The 22066-nt window shown below is 42.4% G+C and overlaps 4 protein-coding genes and 2 long non-coding RNA genes across 6 annotated transcripts; 5 read left to right on the forward strand and 1 right to left on the reverse strand.

Annotated features, from left to right (window-relative positions):
- Positions 1–1468: 1468 nt before the first annotated feature.
- LOC135335144 (uncharacterized) lies at positions 1469–2610 on the reverse strand. The gene is made up of 3 exons (XR_010394448.1): positions 2471–2610; positions 1823–1932; positions 1469–1766 (listed from the first exon to the last, which is right to left on the reverse strand). It is a non-coding gene; the product is annotated as an uncharacterized LOC135335144 (long non-coding RNA).
- A 2544-nt stretch (positions 2611–5154) lies between these two features.
- Positions 5155–7290, forward strand: LOC135335177 (sushi, von Willebrand factor type A, EGF and pentraxin domain-containing protein 1-like). Its single transcript, XM_064530595.1, has 6 exons — positions 5155–5217; positions 5565–5730; positions 5826–6032; positions 6185–6258; positions 6319–6570; positions 6867–7290. The coding sequence occupies exons 1-6, from the start codon at positions 5155–5157 to the stop codon at positions 6870–6872; spliced, it is 768 nt and encodes a 255-aa protein (XP_064386665.1). The 3' UTR covers positions 6873–7290.
- Positions 7291–7680: 390 nt separating this feature from the next.
- LOC135335154 (uncharacterized) lies at positions 7681–9446 on the forward strand. The gene is made up of 3 exons (XR_010394459.1): positions 7681–7835; positions 8928–9014; positions 9265–9446. It is a non-coding gene; the product is annotated as an uncharacterized LOC135335154 (long non-coding RNA).
- Positions 9447–9573: 127 nt separating this feature from the next.
- On the forward strand, positions 9574–13186 carry LOC135335095 (uncharacterized). Its single transcript, XM_064530512.1, has 8 exons — positions 9574–9944; positions 10516–10689; positions 10748–11026; positions 11074–11382; positions 11438–11779; positions 11835–12137; positions 12317–12425; positions 12711–13186. Exons 1-8 carry the CDS (start codon positions 9599–9601, stop codon positions 13006–13008), a joined length of 2160 nt encoding a protein of 719 aa, XP_064386582.1. The 5' UTR covers positions 9574–9598; the 3' UTR covers positions 13009–13186.
- Positions 13187–16104: 2918 nt separating this feature from the next.
- Positions 16105–18152, forward strand: LOC135335118 (P-selectin-like). Its single transcript, XM_064530546.1, has 6 exons — positions 16105–16254; positions 16310–16486; positions 17041–17229; positions 17291–17473; positions 17529–17717; positions 17778–18152. Exons 1-6 carry the CDS (start codon positions 16170–16172, stop codon positions 18014–18016), a joined length of 1062 nt encoding a protein of 353 aa, XP_064386616.1. The 5' UTR covers positions 16105–16169; the 3' UTR covers positions 18017–18152.
- Positions 18031–21102, forward strand: LOC135335082 (uncharacterized). The gene is made up of 8 exons (XM_064530491.1): positions 18031–18414; positions 18463–18636; positions 18691–18963; positions 19011–19310; positions 19361–19702; positions 19754–20118; positions 20171–20592; positions 20663–21102. The coding sequence occupies exons 1-8, from the start codon at positions 18162–18164 to the stop codon at positions 20985–20987; spliced, it is 2454 nt and encodes an 817-aa protein (XP_064386561.1). The 5' UTR covers positions 18031–18161; the 3' UTR covers positions 20988–21102.
- Positions 21103–22066: the final 964 nt, after the last annotated feature.

Below are 22066 nucleotides of genomic sequence, written 5' to 3' on the forward strand. Positions count from 1 at the left end.
TTTAGCTCTAAAAAGTCGACTAAGCAACGCAGCCACTATTACTAGACAAATAAATGCTATGCAAGAAGAAATAGCCTTTACTATGAAGTCGTAGGAGGGACAGGCCCGTGGTGTGTCTAAAAGTATACTAAAGCAGTTTGAACGACTATACTGCAAACGCTTATGAACAGTACAGCTTATTTATAGCATGAAGCCATTCTATGTAGCACTTAGATACATAATAACCAAGTCAAGCAATGTCCTTTGCTGTTTTGACTTCACAGGAGGGACAGAGAAAAGTTGACATAGAGTAATTCAAGCTAAACTCAAAAAAATTGGAAACAGAGTAAAGACAACGGACTTAGAGCTTGTCAGTGGTATAAGCTTACTTCTCTCAAGTATCTCCTAGGCCCTGAGTGATCTCTAGTGGATAGGAGAGCTAGAAACCAGGGATACAAAACCGTAGCGCAGTCCTCCATGTAATTATTTGCGAGCGCAATAATTACACGGAGTGCTTCATCGGATCATACATGTAGATAGTGTAGAAAGAGGGATTGGAAACGGATCGCAATCGTCGGCCAGTCCAGGCTGCGCAGGAAGTTAATTCCTGCACCGGAAGGGGATGGCAGCACAGATTACAGAGCAGACAGACAGCATATGAGACTTGAGAAGAGCTAGAGCTAAAGAGCAGTGATGAGCATTGAAGGTATAAGCCCAAAATACCAGTCTACATTTGTATAGCTTGCTTGTCCAATTTAATATTGTCCCTTTTAATTAATATTAATTAATACAGAGAAACACTCTACTGAGATCGAGAGAAGCCACTAAGCCTCTGTTTGTGAAGACGAAGGATTCAAGATATTTAGCAGTGCCAGCATCAGGCCACAACAAGAGGTAGTTCTGTTTCTGGTCCATCCGCCGCTCAATATTTCACTGGGCTGTTTTTTCAGCAACACACCTAATGCGCATGCGCAAACCACACCCACTTACTTTAGGTTGAGTGGGTGTTGCAATAATTACATGTACAGCACCTATACAGCACTTCAATATTCAGTAAGTTATAGTGTTTGTATCTTGTATTAATGTATGTAAAATTATTATCTTGTATTTTGCATGAAAGATGTTATTATGCTAACACAATAATTATAATTATGGTCTCAGTTTGCGTTATAGCTTTGATAAGCTTACAGAGCACGTATAATGGCTCAAGCTAATGACAGTATATAATTATATAGGTTTGATATAGAGACAATTCTCAGTTCAATGTTCTGCTTACCAAAAGCCTAAAATACCTCTACCTGTATGTTATTTATAGATGTTATTTTTGTGTTGTAAACCTTTTTTAAAGACAAACTGTGAAAAATAAAAAAAGTGATAACACTGCAAATATGTGTGGCTCAGTTGCTGTTGTCCCTCCTGGCCTCACGTAATCAGGAAAGCAACCTGACCAGAAACAGAACTACCTCTTGTTGTGGCCTCATGTAACTGCACTGACTTTAGCAACAAAGTTGTAGCTATGAATGGATGATTTACGAGGGAAATACAATTTAATAGCTTGATCACTTTAGCGTATTGTGTATTCACACTCTTATACTCTTAGTATTATAGTTGATTCGATTCATAATTATAATTAGGGTTGTTTGATCACACGTAAAAAAATAATTATGTGCATCAAATAGAAATGTATTTAAACACTTCGAGAGGGTTCTAGCCGATTCACTCACTCAGAAAGGCACTTGCGTCAGGGAGGATGAACAGGTCCCCTACCATGTCAATGAATGATTTGACTGCAAAGGGACGAGGGGAGTTTTAGGTTTACAATACACATTGTATATATACGTACATGACTGTGAACTTCAGTCCTTGTGGCATCACTACAGCATCTTAAGCTCCTTACGGCTAGAAACAGATTTTTCCCAGTATCCCAGTCGTCCAGGTATTCATTCTCCAACCCTATAGTATATATCACCCATGGGTAAGTAAACAAGACGGTAGTAACATAATAACGTATGACCAGTATGTATATGCATGTACGTACGTCAATTTGTAAATATACATGTAGACTAAACATCACAGCTACTGCCAAAATAAGGCTTTGTTCAGTCAAATGAAGGTGTCTATTGCACAATATACAGCACTCACTATAATATAAAGGCATTTAGAAATACTCACGACAAATTATATGCCAAAGAGAGGTACGGAAAAGTGGACATAAATTTAGGTCAATTTGTCATTTTATCACCATGTTGTGAACTTTTCTTAGTACTTAGCAGGGCCAACTCAACACCATTTCATTCCTTACCTAATTCTCTATCAACAACATCATCAATCTTTAATATTGCTTGTATAACAAAAAAGATATAGGTACAGAAAGTCATTCCAGTTTGAAAATGCCGCCAATTTCTGATATAGGACTGGTCCCAATAAATAATAAGTATCTACATGGTAAAAGAGGCTCTAATAAATACTGCTACTAGTTTTAGTGCTTTACCTTTGTCCTAGAACAGGAGAAAACCTTGTCTTTGTATCTCTGGACGGGCGTGATTTAGCGCTTATAGCTGCGTTACGCGCAGCCTGGATTGTCCGCAAGGCCCCAAGTTCATTACTGATAAGCCCACGTGATCCCGTTTCCAATCCTTCTTACAGGGATTTGAGGAGTTCTTGCAACTGTAATGTCGAGAGCGGAAGTACCTGTCACGTGAACCTTGGTAACAAGATTGAATTTTGGCTCATTCCAAACCAATTTTTCTCCAATAGAGCCTATTCATTTTTGTTAAACTGGGAAAACATCGACTTACATCAGAAAGCTAAGAGCCTTTGGTAAATATAAAGGCTTTGCACCACAGCAGGTTGTCAGCTGAAGCTATCCTTGAGATTCTAATCGTTTTGTGAGCTACTACTTGCCCCAGCCTGCCCATAAGCTGTTGAAAGTGTATCACTAGTCTTAGTAAAATCTCTCTTAGGCTAGCTCCAACTGGATACACAGTTTGTGTGACAGACTAATAGTAGTAGCTCACGATTGGGCTCAAGGATAGCTTTAGCTGTGGTGCAAAGGCTTGCAGATATTTATATGCAGAGCAAAGCCTCCTGTATAGGTCGATTTTTTCCCAAAATAAACAGGCCTAAAGGCTTTATTGGAGAAAAATTGGTTTGAAATGAACCATAATTACGTAACTGTTCACGTGACAGGTACTTCCGCTCTCGACATTATAGTTGCAAGAACTCCTCAAATCCCTGTACTACACTATCTATGACCGGATGTCAGTCCTTTTACATAGGGCGTGGGCGGTCGTTTCCAATTCCCTTTCTGCAGCCACAAAAAGTGCTAGGTCAGCATTAATACCATAGCAACTAATTTTAGGAAGCCTTATTTACTGTACCTACATTATGTAGTTAGAATATTGGGTATAGACTTGACGGTAGGACCTTGTTTGAACGAGATACATTGTTGAGGGGGAGGGGTTACATGTGTACATGTAATTTAGTCAAACAGCAAGGTGCGGCTAGCCCTCGATAATTGACTTGTAGGTATTAATGCTGACCTAGCACTTTTTGTGCGAATACTTCTCAGCAAGTTTTCATTTGTGCAGCAGTGCAGCTGTTTCTGCTCAGCTAAAGGTTGATCCAGAGTAAAGTGGACATGAAAAAAAGCTGATGGCAAACTCAGATTTAGCTAATTGATGCTCTAAGTAGCTCAACTCGAAATTGCATCGCATTCTCCGAATGCAATTATCGCACGTTTATTTTTGCATGCTCATTACCTCATTATGAAGAAAGCTGTGAAGCTGATACCGCACCAGATCGATAGTTTCTGCATAGCTCTTTCTGTTTTTGCTAGCCGTCGTGCTAAATCGTCCGGATTTTCATGTAGCTTGAATTTCCATGCTTTACTCTACATGCACAAATTTATTTTATTGTTGCGAATTGATCACCTCGCAAAGTTCGCGTATGGTATAATAATTATAATTATAGTGATACATTCATGCATGCAGTTGTGTACTGTGGCCCACCTCCCACTATTCCCAATGGATCTCCTGGGACACCAACCAGCACAACATTTGGAGGGAGAGTGTTTTACACATGCAACAATAGATATTACATGTCGGGATCAGCCACTGTGACTTGTGAGGCTAGTGGGAGTTGGAGTACAAAACCAACTTGCTCAGGTCTGTGAAACATAATTGTGGTGCCGTATAGTGGGAAATTTTCGCGGGTGAACGTTTTTGCGATATGGCTCAAGAGCCCTCAGAATATATTTTCGCAGTTTTCGTTTCAATGCCCCATATATATACAAACATTGCACAGAGACACTTTTGAAAACTTCCTTTTGGGATTGCATGTGTAAGTAATTTGCTATCTTGATAGTATTGAGTTCAAACTTCCTTTTTGGACCATGTGGAAGTAAAAACTTTCGATTCAAGCCAACACCCATGCATCAATAAAATATCCGTGCGTGGGAGTTTCTCCTAGTTTTGTGTTAGCTAATGGTGTTAGCTAAGTGGTAGGGTCGTTTTTAGCTGCGGCTATTTTTTATATGAGGCCACCTTGCTATTCCGACCAAGCTGCACTTCCCAAGGGTGGCCGGATTAACGAGAGTCCATTAATAGCTACTCTTTCAAAATTCATAAGAAATGGAAAAACAGATCAAACAAAAACGTTGGTAGTGATAATGGATTACACAACTGTAAAAATTATGCCGTAGGGTAAAGCTGACTGTGTGTGTGTGTGTGTGTGTGTATTCTAGCTGTAACTGCTCAACTGTTTACTAATGCAACGAAAACTAACATGTACAGTTTTGATATGCTTCTAGCCATGTCCATTTGGATTATAATTTGTGGATTTGCAAAACTAAAGCTTCTTTCGGCTTTAGTTTTGCTTACTTGGAGGCCATTGAAGTCTCAGTTTAGACTCTTGCGTAGCAATATCTGTTAATTTATAGGATAGTAGTTGTTTCTGCATGCAGTAAAGCAATAGTTGCAAAAGTTACACTGCCTTGCAATATATCCGTTGCATCAAGTTATTGCATCATGCAATGCTACACATAATACATGCCAACTTATAGTCTACCGCGTGATGTTGTTTTACTTTTAGCATCCGTTTCACAGTTATTCATTTCCTCAATTCATCACTGTGTGTAAACTTGAATTATTCGTTATTACAGCTGCTGAAACTGCAATGGTCTGTACTGATCTGATGGATCTAGTCAATGGAGGTGATATGGAGACCAAAGACAGGGGCGTAGGGAGGGGGAGGGCTTTGGGGGCTGGAGCCCCCCCTTTCTCTGCAAAAACTACACTAAGAGCCCCACCTTCTCTGATGAGTCTTCAGCCTGGGAATTACTGGTATAGATTAGTGGCAGACAAACAGCATGTCCAAGAGCTAGCTATACTATACTAGTAACTTTGATTCTTTAGTGCAACTAAGCTAGCTAGCTACGGCTAGCTAGCTAGCTTTAGCAGTATTATTAATTGAAGCAAGGTGTGGCTATTTCTTGCACATGTGCAATGAGTCATTAATTAGGGGGTGTGGCTTCCCGTCACCGGAATTTTCGGCGCTCCGCGCCAAGTAGTTTCTGGCCCGAACAGCTCAGCCCCCCCTTCCTCAAATTCCTGCCTACGCCCCTGAAAGATAACAGACCAGTGAACACTGTGGCCACCTACACCTGTGACACTGGCTACACTCTCAATGGAGTCAGTACCAGGACTTGTGGGAGTGATGGAGTGTGGAGTGGATCAGATCCAACGTGTGAAGGTTGGTAGCAATACATTTACAGTCATGCACTCTGTGTTGAGCAATATTAATATTTCGAGTATTATAACAAGTTGTTTTCACTTGGGTGTATACAGCCATTGAGTGTCCTCCTCTACCGACCATTACCAACGGTATGATCTCCTACTTTCCTGATGTCACCCCTGACTATGACCTGGGAACTAATGCAACCATCACTTGTGAGGCTGGGTTCTATCTTGAGGGTAATGAGGCACGAGTGTGTATGGATGATAATGGAATGGACACAATTGGAGTGTGGAGTGGTCAGAAGCCAAGCTGTGTCCGTAAGTTTAGCAATTGTAGTGTGTGTTTTGTGTTTTGCTACAGAACATTTGCCACTATGTTAGTTTACTGTAATGCATACGTATAGTACTGTCACCTAGATCTCTGATTGTTTATTGGCAAGACCTATTCATGAACTGTATCATTTCCCCAGTCGCCCCTCCTCCTGTACGTCCAGTGTTGTTCCAACTCAGACTCACCAATATCAACAACTGTCCTGACTGGGTGGTGAGTGCTAAGAATGTCCTAAAGCTAAAGCAAACTAATGATTTACTTCTCTCTCTACAGGACCAGGATGGGAAGTTAGAAACTGTAACGAATGCGTTTGCTGCCGAGGTAGAGAGTCACTGTGGGTGTGGTTTCTCAAGCATGGTCATGACTGCTCCCCGCTTCCGCTGCTTCCCTGGGTCGGACAGAACTCTCACATTCCGAGCCACTCTAACCGATTCCAAGCTCCTCACTCCCATACAAGACTGGATACAAACCAATGGATTCATTCCCATTCAGAATATACTGATTGAGGTGGACAAGTCTTGTCAGGTGCAGATATCTACAGCCTCGAATCAAAGCCGTGTGTACATACTGTTACATGTACATAGGCCACATGCAGCTTACTCGCTTTTATTCGAAAACGAAACATAAAAAAATAGCTAGCCAACTTTACCTTGTTGTGTTGGGATAAAAACAGTGCTATCTGAGTATACACAGAACGACAGACAGACTGACTGACCGACTATATACTATAAAACCCGTGGCTGGCGCCGCGGCACACCTCTGGTTAATTATGTATCTCTCTACTGTTCTGAATTTGTACAAACTACATTTCCCCTCCCCAGACATGACCTACCACCAGTGTCGCTAAAGGGTGTGGTCAGTACTGGTGAGATACAATCATACGAGATAATGGAAATGGGTCACGAATACGAGGAAGTGTCCAAGTTCCAACGAGCCGTTGGTGGAACACTACCCTTATATACAACTGGCTCCGAAAGCAAGTATGTTATAAAAACTGAGTCACCACCACCCACTCCACCAACACCACCCACACCACAACCCTTACAAGCGTTTAAGGCTACCGGAAATGATACTGAGTTTACAGAGTGCGTTGCTTACAGCAGTGCACGACCACCCACAGTCGCCCCCCACATCCCACCAGCTTATGAACTAATACCTATAACCCCCTGTATGCTACTGTTGACTATTTGCATATTGTATAATCTTGTCTAATGTTTTTGCTTGCATGCATTTCATTTCATTTTGCATGGCATTGTCGTCAATTTTACGCATCCTTGCTATTTGGACTCCACCCAACAACTGTGGATTATCATGCCATGCCGTTGAAGTGGTTGTTATTAGCCGCTAAAAACTCATAGCCTCAATCTACTTCAAGTCATATTTTATCTAGTATTTGAAAAGCCTTTCTGGTGATAAAAAGTAAATGTGTGGCGTGGTGTCAGAGGAAGATAGTCATTGTCAATTAAAATTTGCTTCCGGAGAACTTCAAAATTGCATTTCGATCGTCTACTCTTTCTTTGTTACCTCCAACCACAGTAAAGTTTACTAGGGGGAGGTACTAAAAAAAGATTAGATGATAGGAATGCAATTAAAATGTCCTCCGGTATCCTCCTAGGCCTGGCGTGGTGGGTGGTGGTCATCTAGCCAGCTGATTTGAGAGAGGACGACCCTCGGAGAGTGGGAGGGGAAAAACCAGATACCACTATATATATGTACCGCTACTACCCACTGGTATAGGTAAAACTCACAGCAAAAGTGACGGCTCGCGAGTACGAGTACAAATCTAACAGGTAGGATCATTGAGAATGTATAATAATATGAAACTGTGTCCCTCCTAGGGATCTTTGGAGTGTGCATTGTAATATGAGTTTTATACCACATGACTATTAGAAAACACAATAATTATTATATAGCACATACTAGATCTACAAGCTTACACTGCCCTTTCGGATGAACCCGGCCAAAGTTTGTATAGCCGACTATGCACTCAAGAGTTGACTCACGATAAGTATGTTTGGGCCAAAACAAACTTATCGTGAGTCAACTCTTGAGTGTAGTCGGCTATAAATACTGAGTATTCCTGTCAGCCCAACTTCTACCCCATTAGGCCAGTGTTCGTCAATGTCTTGTTTCTGGTTTGGAAATCACCTTACCACTAGTGAGGGAGGGAGGTTATCATTATTCATTATTGTGACATCACTTCCTGTAAAACCCCATTTCCTGTTAATTAAAATAACCACACTGGATATACAATAAAACCACAAATATGAAAAAGGAAAATCTTACCTAATCTTAGCCTCGGTCCCAGGCCGATTTTTTTTTAATAGAACAAAGTTGAAAAATACGTAGGCGACCTAGCGTTCAATTGGAGACGGATCGGCCTGGGATCGAGGCTAACCTAATCTATGCTGCAATCTATGCTATTTATCATGTGACACACCCACAAGTAGGTGTGGCTAATGAAAATAATGGAGTGATGTCATAATAATGAGTTTTTTGATGAGGCAGTGAAATTTGAGGAGGGAGGTAACCAGAAACAAGACATTGATTAACACATTGGCCTTACTACCAATACATGTACTATTCTTAGGGCAGGTGCCCACATTGGTTTACCATTCCAACCACTGTAGACATACAGCTGTTTACTTAGTGTGCATGTGTGTGCTTGCTTTCAATCTGATAGGCTCAGTGTTAGTGAGTTGTTGTGTTGTCCTGAGGCAAGCACCTTTCAATAGCCTAGGGCTGTGATAGTTTAGGAACTCTAGCAAATGGTGCATGTTGCCTTTGATTGTCAATCTGTGTGAAATACCTTAGTACTGAGTGATGTTATCATTGTACAATCATGATGCAAATCATAAGTATTAACCCACCCCCCACCTCAGGAAAGATAGTTCTCGAGACATGCTCACAACGGGACCTTCCTGGTTTGACCCAGCGTTGCCTATTGCCACACACACACCATTGACTGTGTAAGTATATAGGTTCATGCATGTAGCTGTATATAGTGTCTGCATGTCTTCATACACGTAGAGGCTAGCAACGTGCAAGTGCAGATAGCCCTAAATTGGTACTGTACAATGCTGACTGTATACTGTTTTCAACCCTGCCATTTGACGTCAATAGCTTATTGTGTACATGCATACAAAGTCTTGCATTATGAAGATTATTATAATTATTTGGGTGACTATAATTATTTACATTGGTCATTCCCCCATGCAGAGATGGAGGCAGGTTCAAGAGGATCCCCGTGTACAGAGACCCTGCTGGGGGGTACGGATTTGCATCACCATTCGAATTTGACTCTCTGCTCAGTTTAGTTCTGTACTATTCCACCAACACGATGGAGAAACACAACCCTGAACTGGAGACAATGCTTAGATACCCTGCATTCCATGTGGACAGGGGCCGGAACTAGCAGCTGTACAGTATTGTATGTGTATTATATATACACTTTTGATGTGTGGAAATTCATTGCAATGATAATTTCAGACTTCCTGTTGTCACTGATCACTATTAAATTGGAGTACATGTAGGCATGCATGCATGAAGAAGCATGAAGAAGTTACAAGGTGACTGTGTCTCTTGGCTGGTCCTTTTGACTGGAGCTGCTCAGCTCTTACTAGTGTGTGGAGAGGGTATGTTTTACTTGTGCATGACCTCTGCTAGCAAGATTGACTATTGGATTCCATACAATCTCTTCCATACTGAGGTAGCAATCTGTTCTGACCTCACTCTCACCAATGGAAACATTTTCTACACTGCTGGATCCCCTGACAACAGATCTCTCTATTCTGGAGCTACCTACACGTGCAATCCTGGCTACACTCTCATTGGAGAGAGCACCACCAGGACTTGTGTGAGTGGAGGGATCTGGAGTGGGTCACCTCCAACTTGTCATAGTAAGTTCTATATAATTGTTAGATACTGTTTTTTGGAGGTGTTTAGGGGTTAGAAGCCCAAAGGCACTGATTTAATATCCCAAGCGGTAGCGATGGGTATAATTATATAGAGTAAGTAACCCATTTTCGCCAGACACCTATAATCGGCGGCTATTGCACGAAGCACAAGACCATTTTGCACAAAACTTAACTACATGGACCTACAGATGGGTAAGAAAGTAACAGCTCCCAAAAATTTGGAAAGAATAACTTGCTTGCGGACGGAATGGTGGTCATGAGAAGTGAGCTGCCGAATGTATCGATTAGGCCACTCCAAATGAGACTGTAGTTTCCCGTCAGAGACTCTAGTAAATTATATGCGGGTGTGAGCATAATGAACTCATTATAAATGTGTTGCGTCATGAATGGCTGCATTAGCAGAGCCTTGCAGCTCTCTTCTCATTCTTGCAGCTACCAATAGCTAGCATTCGAGTGATGGTAGCACTCCTAGTGGTCTGTGGGGTCAATGTCAACGTATGTTCTGTAGTTGCACATGCATCCATGTCACATGATTGCATGCAAATATATACAGCTGTGGACTGTAGCACTCCTCCATCTATTACCAATGGATCTCCTGGGATACCAAGGAACACAACATTCACAGGGACAGTGACCTACAGCTGTAATGATGGCTATGCACTCTTTGGGATGGCTACAAGTACTTGTCAAGCAAGTGCAACCTGGAGCAGACCACCAGAATGCAGAGGTACGTGTGCATATTCATCATTGGGTACATAACATGCATGCACCATACTCTAACACAGGTGTCCACATTGGTGGTATCCAATCTGGTGTGCCCATCTTAATTGGAGGTTCTGTTACTATCAGCTGCACCACTGATTCTCCTGCTGACTCAATAATGTTGCTCCAAGATGACCAACCTCTTCATGAAGCTCAACAGTCATCAACCACCACCTTGATGTATACTAGTTCTTTTGTGTCTGACAGCATTCATCGAAACACTTTCAAATGTGAAGCACTGCTAACAGAGAGAACATATTCTTCAGATACTGCCTTTGATATGGTTACCATTTCCATAGAATGTAAGTAATACAGCATATGTATGTGTATGGACTTAATTTCCCCACAGTTCCCCAACAACCTATTACCGCTATCATTAGAACATCTAGCCCATCAATTCCACAAGTTGGAGAGCCGTACAGTCGAATTTGCACTGTGTCTAAATTTCCTGGACTAGCTCACACACCAACTGCACAATGGCTCAAGATTTCCACGGGGACTGAAAGAATCGGCATGCCCACTCCTAATGAAGCTGCTCTTGAGTTCTTTCCACTGAGAACCTCAGATGCTGGTAGATACCGTTGTCAGGGAAACCTCAATACTACTGTTCGCTCTCAACCTCTTTTAAACAGTAGCGATTTCGATTTAATTTCTCAAAGTAAGTCAATCTTTGTAGGCTATATGAATATTGTATTGCACTCATGTTTTTACAGTACCAGCACCAACAGTGATAATCACAAGGTCTCCCTCTGATTTATTTTTGTTTGCTAACCTCAGTGTGGTAACATTTACATGTCAAGTGTCCATACATACAAGCATCGATACTCCTGTCAATCTGAGCTTGACTTGGACTCGTGAGGTTTATAGTGATGAAGATGATACAACCACTGAAGTGATCATGGTGAATAGTACAACCAAAGTAATCGAGAGAAGATGGACCTTTAATGATTTAAGTTCAAAAGACCAGAGAGTGACTTGCAATGGAACAATTAGTTCAGCTATCAGTTTTATTCGAGGCAATAGCAGTACGGCTGATGACATGTTATCTGTTGCTGGTGAGTTGCCATCTTCATAACCTATGATAATTGAAGTGAACACTTTCTATTTCAGGTGTGTTTCTTGTGTTCAACAACAGTGTACTGGACAATACTACCTCTGTACTAGCGAGGGACTTACGTGTCATACAGTGTCACTCTGACAAGACAGATACATTCAATGAAGACCAACACGGATGGACTTTTCCTAATAGCACCAAGATTACCAACATCAGCACACTGGCTGTTGCAACACGGGAAGGAGGACACCTGGCACTCACTCGAGTGGGAAACAGTTCCTTGCCAGCTGGAGAGTATTGTTGCAAGGCTCAGGACGCCAGGGAAACCAGCCACACCCTCTGTGTGCATGTGGAGCCAGGTGAGGGTGAAGGTAGATGTTATGTCATCTAATCTGTAGTGCAGCTAGTAGCCATCTAATTGCTCTGGGAATTAATGTGAGCTGGCACATGTGTAACCAACTCCTAGATGTAACTAACTATAGCGATGACTACTTCTAGTTACATAGCCCTAGCTATACGCTCTATTTACTATCCACAGAACCAAGTCCCAGTGGCAGTGTCATGATTGGAGGGATAGCTGCTGCGATTGTAATTTTGGTGGTTGCTCTACTGATCATCATTGGAGCAGTTATTCTCATTGTTGTCAGGTAAGTAAACATTGTAAACTAAGTCCTTTCTCTGGGAACCAGTCACACCCTCTGTGTGCATGTGGAGCAAAGTCGCTCAGTGTTGTTAAGGGCCCGATTGGTCGGTAGAGTGGTAGGAGGAGTGGTCATTGTCCTTATCCTTGGGGTTGTTGTCATAGTGATAGCTAATTTTGTGTTTAAGAGCAGAAGAGAGAAGCTTACTATCAACAAAACAACAAAATAAATAGATGAATGTTTTATATGTTTATATTGCTGAATTCTGATACACTTTCCTCTCTCCCCCAGATGTAACGTACCACCAGGGTCGCTAAAGGGTGTGGTCAGTACTGGTGAGATACACACATACGAGATGATTGAAATGGGTCACGAATACGAGGAAGTGTCCAAGTTCCAACGAGCCGTTGGTGGAGAGTATGAGATCATTGGAGCACCCTCACAGACAACTGGCTCCAAGAGTAAGGCTGTTATAAAGACTGAGCCAATACCACCCACTCCACCACAACCTTCACAAGCAACTGGAAATGATATTGAGTTTACAGAGTGCGTTGCTTACATCACGACCACCCACAGTCGTCCCCCATAGCCCACAGGCTTATGAACAAATACAGCCGTTGATGTTGACTGCTTACATATTATATGTGTACCTGTACATAATTTGTGCATATATTCGTGAAAACTCTGATAACGAGTGCAAGCGTTTTGCTTTGCTCATGTGTTAGCTATAACTATTATTACTTCTTGCTTTGTATATTTATTGTGTTTGCAATTGTTGACATGAACCCACACAGTCAATATCATAATTATAGAAGAGGAGTTTAGTTGAAACAGATGATGCGAATTATCTTCAAAGATAGATCTATACTGAGTAGACTCTCGCTCTTCCGGCTTTCTGAACTGCCAACATGAGTCAACCTATTAGTTCTGCTGATAACACACTACAAACCAGCTGATATATAGCCATTACCCAGAATACCACCTCCGAACAGCGTTGAATGCGACCTATATGCTCTACCGGCTCGGCTCGTATACACTAAAGGTATTTGTCACTCTCATTACTGTACATGTCATTCTCTATATTAAACATTTACCCCATGGGGGGTCTCGGAATATATTTTTGATTTTAGTTCATCATGTGTCCGTTAGTTCATGTTCGAAGATCTTTGGTCTGCATTTGCATTTATGGCATCACCAGTTCTTCGTGAATATGAATATGACGAGGTTTCCTCATTGTACTATGTTTAGTAGCCATTCCCACCACGTGTGTATATCGACACATTGGTATCATGAGACGATAGCTTTGACATTCAGTTGTGTGCTTAGAGGGAGTGGCGTGTGCTTGCTTTCAATACGATATAGAGTGCTTTAGTGTTTATTGTGAGCATTACTCGTTGTGTTACCCTGAGCATAGATAACAGAGACTGCTCTATTATCTACGCCCTGAGGCAGTGATTACCACCTCTTATAGAGGCCTTGTGATAGCTTAACAGCAAATGGTGCATGTTTTGCCTTTGCTCCAATATCAATCTGTGTTTGATATAATAGATCTAGAGATCTACTAACATGCAGATCTATAGTGCCATGCATCTAACTTAAGACTATACTATAGTGCAGCAATCATGTACTTTGTTTTGAAGTCATGATTGTAATTATAACGAACCACCCCCCCCAGAGATGGTTCTCAAGACATGCTCTGGTAAACCCAACAGGACCTTCCTGGTTTGACCCAGGATAATGTGGAGGAGTTTTCCACCTTGCCTTGTCACACACCATTGTAAGTAAGGTTAGTTCATTGCTGTCTGTCATGTCTATCTCTTATCCCCCATGCAGAGACGGAGGCAGATTCAAGAGGATTTTAGTGAACAGAGATCCTGCTGGGGGGTACGGATTTGCATCACCATTCGACTTTGACTCTCTGCTCAGTTTAGTTCTGTACTATGCCACCAAGGAGAAACACAACCCTGAACTGGAGACAATGCTTAGATACCCTGCATTCCTTGTGGACAGAGGCCGTTAGTAACTGAACTAGCAGCTGTACAGTATTGTATATGTCACTGTGTATGTGTAGGATTCTCTTTCTGTGTATGTGGTGCATGTATATACACGTTTGATGTGTGGACAATTCAGACTTCCTGTGATTTGGAGCGTGCATGAATGCATGAAGACACAGCATGAAGAAGTTACAAGATTACTGTGTCTCATCTTGGCTGGTCTTTTTGGCTGGAGGTTTTCAGCTCCTAGTAGCCTGGGTTTGTGTAGACAGTATGTTTAACAGTTTCTTTTGTAACCTCTCCAACCACTAAGTATAAATGCTAGAGTCTCGTAAGCCAACCTGTGTCCGTAAGTATTTTATTTATACCATAGCAATAAAATTATCTGTTACAAAGCAATTGTACAGGCTGTCTGTCAATGGTAGGTTTCGGAAGTAAATGAAATTTTGAGGATAATTTGGTACATTGGCAGTCTATCACAAGTGTGCTTACAGTGAGAGTCGAACGTGTATCTTTGTTAATGGTGGAGAGACAATCGGGAGATTCAATGGAAGTGAACCAACTTGTGATCGTGAGTTGATTGACTGCTATAATAAATTATTAATAAGCGTATTGTCCACAGGTATCACATGCTCTGCTCTCCCTGATGTTACGAATGGGACCATTGACTATACTCTAGTGAGATAACTGCACCATATGACTATGTAACAACGGCTACTTATCAATGCAAGGATGGGTATAGTCTAGCAAGTGGAGACAGAGTGAGGACCTGTACTGGTGATGGTAGGAGCACAGTGGGAGAGTGGGATGGTGCTACTCCTCGATGTCCATGTTCGATTTATTATTGCAATTGGTCGTATCACATGACTTATACCACATGATAGCTGTGGACTGTGAGATTCCTCCGCCTATTACCAATGGATCTCCTGGGATACCAACAACCACAACATTCACAGGGACAGTGACCTACAGCTGTAATGATGGCTATGTACTTTTGGGGATTGCTACAAGTACTTGTCAGGCAAATGCAACCTGGAGCAGACCACCAGAATGTAGCACCATCGACATCGTGTAAGTGTTACCATGTAAATGTATACAGGCTAAATTGACTGTACACTGCTTTGAAACTAACGATTTACTTGAATTCTAAACGAATTATGCATCTGATTTTCGATCACTCTTTCCCTATTATCCCCCTATGCAGAGATGGAGGAAGGTTTAAGAGGATCCCTGTGTACAGAGACCTTGTTGGGGGGTACGAATTTGCATCACCATTCGAATTTGACTCTCTGCTCAGTTTTTAGTTCTGTACTATGCCACCAACACGATGGAGAAACACAACCCTGAACTGGAGACAATGCTTAGATACCCTGCATTCCATGTGGACAGGGGCCGTTAGTAACTGAACTAGCAGCTGTACAGTATTGTATGTGTATAGTGTCAGAGGAGGTACGACATCCGCCTGCCAAAGGAAATGTTTTAGACACACATTCCTTATAGGTCAAGAATTCAATATAATAAGGAATGTGTGTGTTAAGACACGCGGATGACACGCGGATGTCGTACCTCCTCTGGTGTAGGATTATCTTTATGAGTATGTATGTGGAGCATGTACATTTTTGATGTGTGGAAATTCATTGCAATGATAATTTCAGACTTCCTGTTGTCATCATATTAAACTCAACCAAAAATTCATTTGAACTCTTGACTCAACTAATTTGGAGCATGCACCATACATGCACAAAGACAGCCAAGCATGAAGAAGAAGTTACAAGGTGACTGTGTCTATTGGCTGGTCTATTTGACTGGAGCTGCTCCGCTCCTACTAGTGTGTGGAGAGGGTATGTTAACTTATGACCTTTGCCAGCAATATTCACATCCACAATCTCCTTCCAGTTGTGTGCCCATCTCTCGCTCCCCTGAACAATGGAATAATCTCATACAGCAACCCAACACTGTGTCTGGGCACTGTGGCCACTTACACCTGTGACACTGGCTACACTCTCTTTGTAGACATTACCAGGACTTGTGAGAGTGATGGAATGTGGAGTGGGTTAGATCCAGTCTGTCTGCGTAAGTGGAATGGAATGTGGACATTCTTTTTTTGAGTGTACCCTCTTCTCTACAGGTATCTGCTCTGACTTACCCTTCTTACTGACCAACGGAATGATCAGCTACGATGATGCTGGATCCACTAACAACAGACCAGTGGACACTGTGGCCATCTTCAGCTGTGACGCTGGATACACTCTCAATGAAGACGCCACTAAGACTTGTGGGAGTGATGGAATGTGGAGTGGGTTAGATCCAGTGTGTCAGCGTAAGTGGAATGGAATGTGAACATTCTGTTTTTTTATTTTTTAGTGTACCCTCTTCTCTACAGGTATCTGCTCTGACTTACCCTCACTGACCAATGGGATGATCTCCTACAATGGTGCTGGATCCACTAACAACAGACTAGTGGACACTGTGGCCATCTTCAGATGTAACACTGGCTACGCTCTCAATGAAAACACCACTAAGACTTGTGGGAGTGATGGAATGTGGAGTGGGTTAGATCCAGTGTGTCAGCGTAAGTGGAATGGAATGTAGATATTCTTTTTTTGATTGTACCCTCTTCTCTACAGGTATCTGCTCTGACTTACCCTTACTGATCAATGGGATGATCTCCTACAATGGTGCTGGATCCACTAACAACAGATCAGTGGACACTGTGGCCATCTTCAGCTGTAACACTGGCTACGCTCTCAATGAAGACGCCACTAAGACTTGTGGGAATGATGGAATGTGGAGTGGGTTAGATCCAGTGTGTCAGCGTAAGTGGAATGGAATGTGGACATTCTGTTTTTTATTTTTAGTGTACCCTCTTCTCTACAGGTATCTGCTCTGAATTACCCTCACTGACCAATGGGATGATCACCTACCTTGGTGGATCCACTAACAACAGACCAGTGAACACTGTGGCCATCTTCAGCTGTAACACTGGCTACGCTCTCAATGACGCTATTAAGATTTGTAGGAATGATGGAATATGGAGTGGGTCAGATTCAGTGTGTCAGCGTAAGTGGAATGGAATGTGAACATTCTTTTTTTGAGTATACCCTCTTCTCTACAGGTATCTGCTTTGACCTACCCTCACTGACCAATGGGATGATCTCATACAATGATGCTGGATCCACTAACAGGAGACCAGTGGACACTGTGGCCACCTTCAGCTGTGACTCTGGCTACACTCTCAATGATGACGCTACTAAGATTTGTGGAAATGATGGAATGTGGAGTGGGTCATCTCCAACATGTGAAGGTCATAATTATTAGTTGAGTGGTAATACATGCACCGTGACTCCTGAGCTTATTCCTACAGCCATTATGTGTCTTCCTCTACCGGCCATTATTACCAATGGCATGATCTCCTCCTACTCTCCTGATGTCACCCCTGACTATGACCTGGGAACTGAGGCAACCTACACTTGTGAGGCTGGGTTCTATCTTGAGGGTAATGAGGTACAAGTGTGTATGGATGATGATGGAATGGACGCCATTGGAGTGTGGAGTGGTCAGGAGCGTAGCTGTGTCCGTAAGTTTATCGGTGAAAAGATATAAGTCCCTGGTACTGTAAAAACACGAACATGTGTATATTGTTTGGTCATGTGTCAATTAACTTATCGCAGCCATCACTTGTCTTTGTCTCCTTATTCCTACCCACACTTCAATACCTACCCTTCTCGCACCAGTTCACTTTCCCCCTATGGAACACAAGCAATTTACTCCAATAATAATTGTATTGTCCGCAGGTATCACATGTTCTGCTCTCATTAATGTTATTAATGGGACCATCAATTACCCTAGTGGTACTACTGCACCGTATGACTATGAAACGACAGCTACTTATCAATGCAACAATGGACATGTATTTACAAGTGGAGACAGTGTGAGAACCTGTACTGGTGATGGTAGTACTCCCAGCGGTCAGTGGGATGGTGCTGCTCCTCGATGTCCACGTATGTTATATTCTTGCATTATCGTATCACATGATAATGTACACACAGCTGTGGACTGTGGGACTCCTCCGTCTATTACCAATGGATCTCCTGGGATACCAACAACCACAACATTCACAGGGACAGTGACCTACAGCTGTAATGATGGCTATGCACTCTTTGGGATTGCTACAAGTATTTGTCAGGCAAATGCAACCTGGAGCAGACCACCAGAATGCAGAGGTACATAATATTGGGCATGGTGACATGTATACTATACACCATATAACTGCACAGGTATCACTATTGGTGGTATCCAATCTGGTGTGCCCATCTTAATTGGAGATTCTGTTACCATCAACTGCATCACTGACTCTCCTGCTGACTCAATAGTGTTGCTCCAAGATGACCAACCTCTTTATGGAACTCATCAGTCAACCATTTTGTTGTATACTATCCCTCTTGTGTCTGACAACATTCATGGAAACACCTTCAAATGTGAGGCTCTGCTAACAGGGAGGACAAGCTCTTCAGACACCGCCTTTGATACAGGTACCATTTTCATTGCAGGCAAGTAGATATTTTCGTGTGAATTTCGGATCAACTTTGCTCCACAGTTCCTGAACAACCTATTACTGCTAGCATCAGCCCAACTATCCCTTCACTTCCACTAATTGGAGAGCCATACATTGTGACTTGCACTGTTTCTTTATTGCCTGGACTAACTCGCACACCAACTGCTCAGTGGCTGAAGGTTACTATGGGAGAGGAAATAAATTACCTTAATCGATCCATTCTCAATTTCGCTCCACTAAGACCCTCAGATGCTGGCAGATACCGTTGTCAGGGAAACGTCACTACTACTGTTCACTCTCAACCTCTCTCAGACAGCAACGATTTCGATTTAATTGCTCAAAGTAAGTAAAATCTTCGTACTGAGCTACTATAAACAATTCATGTTTTGCAGTACCAACACCAGGAGTGAAAATCTCAAAGTCTCCCTCTAGTTCAGCCTTGTTTGCTAACCTCAGTGTGGTAACATTTACATGTCAAGTGTCCATACATACAAACATTGATACTCCTGTCAGTTTGAGCTTGACTTGGACTCGTGAGGTTTATAGTGATGAAGATGATACAACCACTGAAGTAATCATGGTGAATAGTACAACCAAAGTAATGGAGAGAAGTTGGACCTTTAATGATTTAAGTTCAAAAGACCAGAGAGTGACTTGCAATGGAGAATTAAGTTCAGCTAGTAGGTTTATTCAAGGCAGTAGCAGTATATATGAAGACACGTTATCTGTTGCTGGTGAGTTTGCCATCTTCGATAAAACCATGATAAAGCTAATACACTATTCAGGTGTGTTTTTGATGTTCAACGGCAGTGTATTTAACGACAATATTACCTCTGTACCAGCGAGGGATGTACGTGTCATACAGTGTCACTCTGACAAGACAGATACATTTAATGAATACCAACGTGGATGGACTTTCCCTAATGGCAGCAAAGTTATGGAGACAGATGCACTGGCTATTGCAACACCCGAGGGAGGACAGCTGGCACTCACTCGACTAGGAAACACGTTCCTGCCAGCTGGAGAGTATTGTTGCAAGGCTCAGGATGCCAGAGGAACCAGCCACACCCTCTGTGTGCATGTGGAGCAAAGTCACTCAGTGTTGTTCCAGCTCAGACTCACCAACATCAACCACTGTCCTGACTGGGTCGTGAGTACAATATAACATTGTGTCGTTGTATTAACAAGTCTCTAATATACAGGAACAACCAGACAGGATAACTGCTGTCACTGAAGCATTGGTGTCTGAGATCCAAGGCCATTGTCAGTGTTCCTTTGCTCCTAGTGATATCCAAGAGCCATCCTTCCAATGCTTCCCGAAGTCAAACCAAGCTGTAACGTTCCGTGCTATCACTACCTCAACCTTCATTGATGATATATCACGCTGGATTGCTGACGTTGGTTTACTGAGAGTACAGATGGTTATCATACGAGTAGACAAGTCTTGTCAGGTGGAGATATCGAGCCTTGCGGACACAGAGTGCAGTGCAGGGAGCAGCGACATTGCCACTGTGGTCGGTGGAGTGGTTGGGGTGGTCATTGTGGTTGGCATTGTTGTCATAGTGATTGCTGTACTGGTGTTCAAGAGCAGGAGAGAGAAGCTAACTGTCCACAGAACAACAAAGTAAGTTTATATGCATCTCTGCTAGTTTATTGTTTATGCAATTTATTATTGTGACGTTCCCTCCCACCAGACCTGACCTACCAGGGTCACTAAAGGGTGTAGTCAGTACTGGTGAGATACAACCATACGAGATGATTGAAATGGGTCACGAATACGAGGAAGTGTCCAAGTTCCAACGAGCGGTTGGTGGAGAGTATGAGATCATTAGAGCACCCTCACAGACAACTGGCTCCGAGAGCAAGACTCCTATAAAGACTGAGCCATCACCACCCACTCCACCCACTCCACAACCCTCACAAGCGACTAAAGCTGCCGGAAATGATATTGAGTTTACAGAGTGCGTTGCTTACAGCACAACCACCCACAGTCGCCCCCCACAGCCCACAAGCTTATGAACACTGAAATACCCTGTATGCAAACTGACTGTAAAACTGTGACGTAGAATTTTATTTTTATACATTTACACATTAATTTTGTGCATCTTTTAGTTTGATCTTTAATTAATATATATGGTGTGGATTCTCGTTAAATCGTGTACTCCAGGCTACAACAGAGTATAGGAATTTAATAGTTCTTAAGATAACCTTTCCCTAGGTAAACACTGAAACTGTTTCATTCCCTACTAGAAGACAAAGTGTACAGAGACCCCTCTGAGCTGAGATACGACAACCCTTGGAGAGTGGGAGGGGCGAGACCAGAGACCACTACTACTCCACCAGTAGGAGATATACAGTAGCTGCCTCATTTCCGAGTCATCCTTTTGCCAAAAAATAATGGAATTTGTTTGATGTTAATGATGCATGAAACTGTGAATATTATAGAGTGTGCATTTTCATATGACACGACTAAACACATTTTCATGCTTACACTACACTAGCGTATTCTCCCCCCCTGGTCCGAGTGAGGATCCCCCCGCCATGAGACCGAGGGTGGGCACAGTTGCACAGTTACCACCACCCAGGGTCATCGACTACTGCTTACCAATACTTGTACCATGATGTGCTCTGACACTAAGGAATATCCATTGAAACTCTCAGGATACTCATCCCATGTACCCTAGGGTACATTGGATGTGGTCAGCCTGAAGCCCTCCCTCTACCCTTTAAGGACCCTCTCTTTTAAAGTTAAAGAAGACTACTGAGACAAAATTTGTGGAAAGCAAAAAATGTGCGGGTGTCTGAAGTTGTAAATGTGGTTTGTAGTGTGTATATACAGTGTCTATGTATTCCCGAGAGAATACATATAACTGCCCTTGGTAGTACAAATCCAATACACCCTTGATATGGTACAACTATTACATGTGCAATGCATGTGCACCTTTGCTTTCAGGGTATTTCCTGAATACAGCTGGGTTCAGTAGCCCACATGCACTATCTATGTACCATTCCCACCACTGTGTAGACCATAAATCTTGTTTATCTACCATTGGTTTTCTTTGACATGTTTATAGCTCTGTGCTTATGTTTGTTGTGAG

This window comes from Halichondria panicea, chromosome 4, assembly GCF_963675165.1.
Source record: "Halichondria panicea chromosome 4, odHalPani1.1, whole genome shotgun sequence".
In the NCBI taxonomy this organism is placed as follows: Eukaryota; Metazoa; Porifera; class Demospongiae; order Suberitida; family Halichondriidae; genus Halichondria; species Halichondria panicea.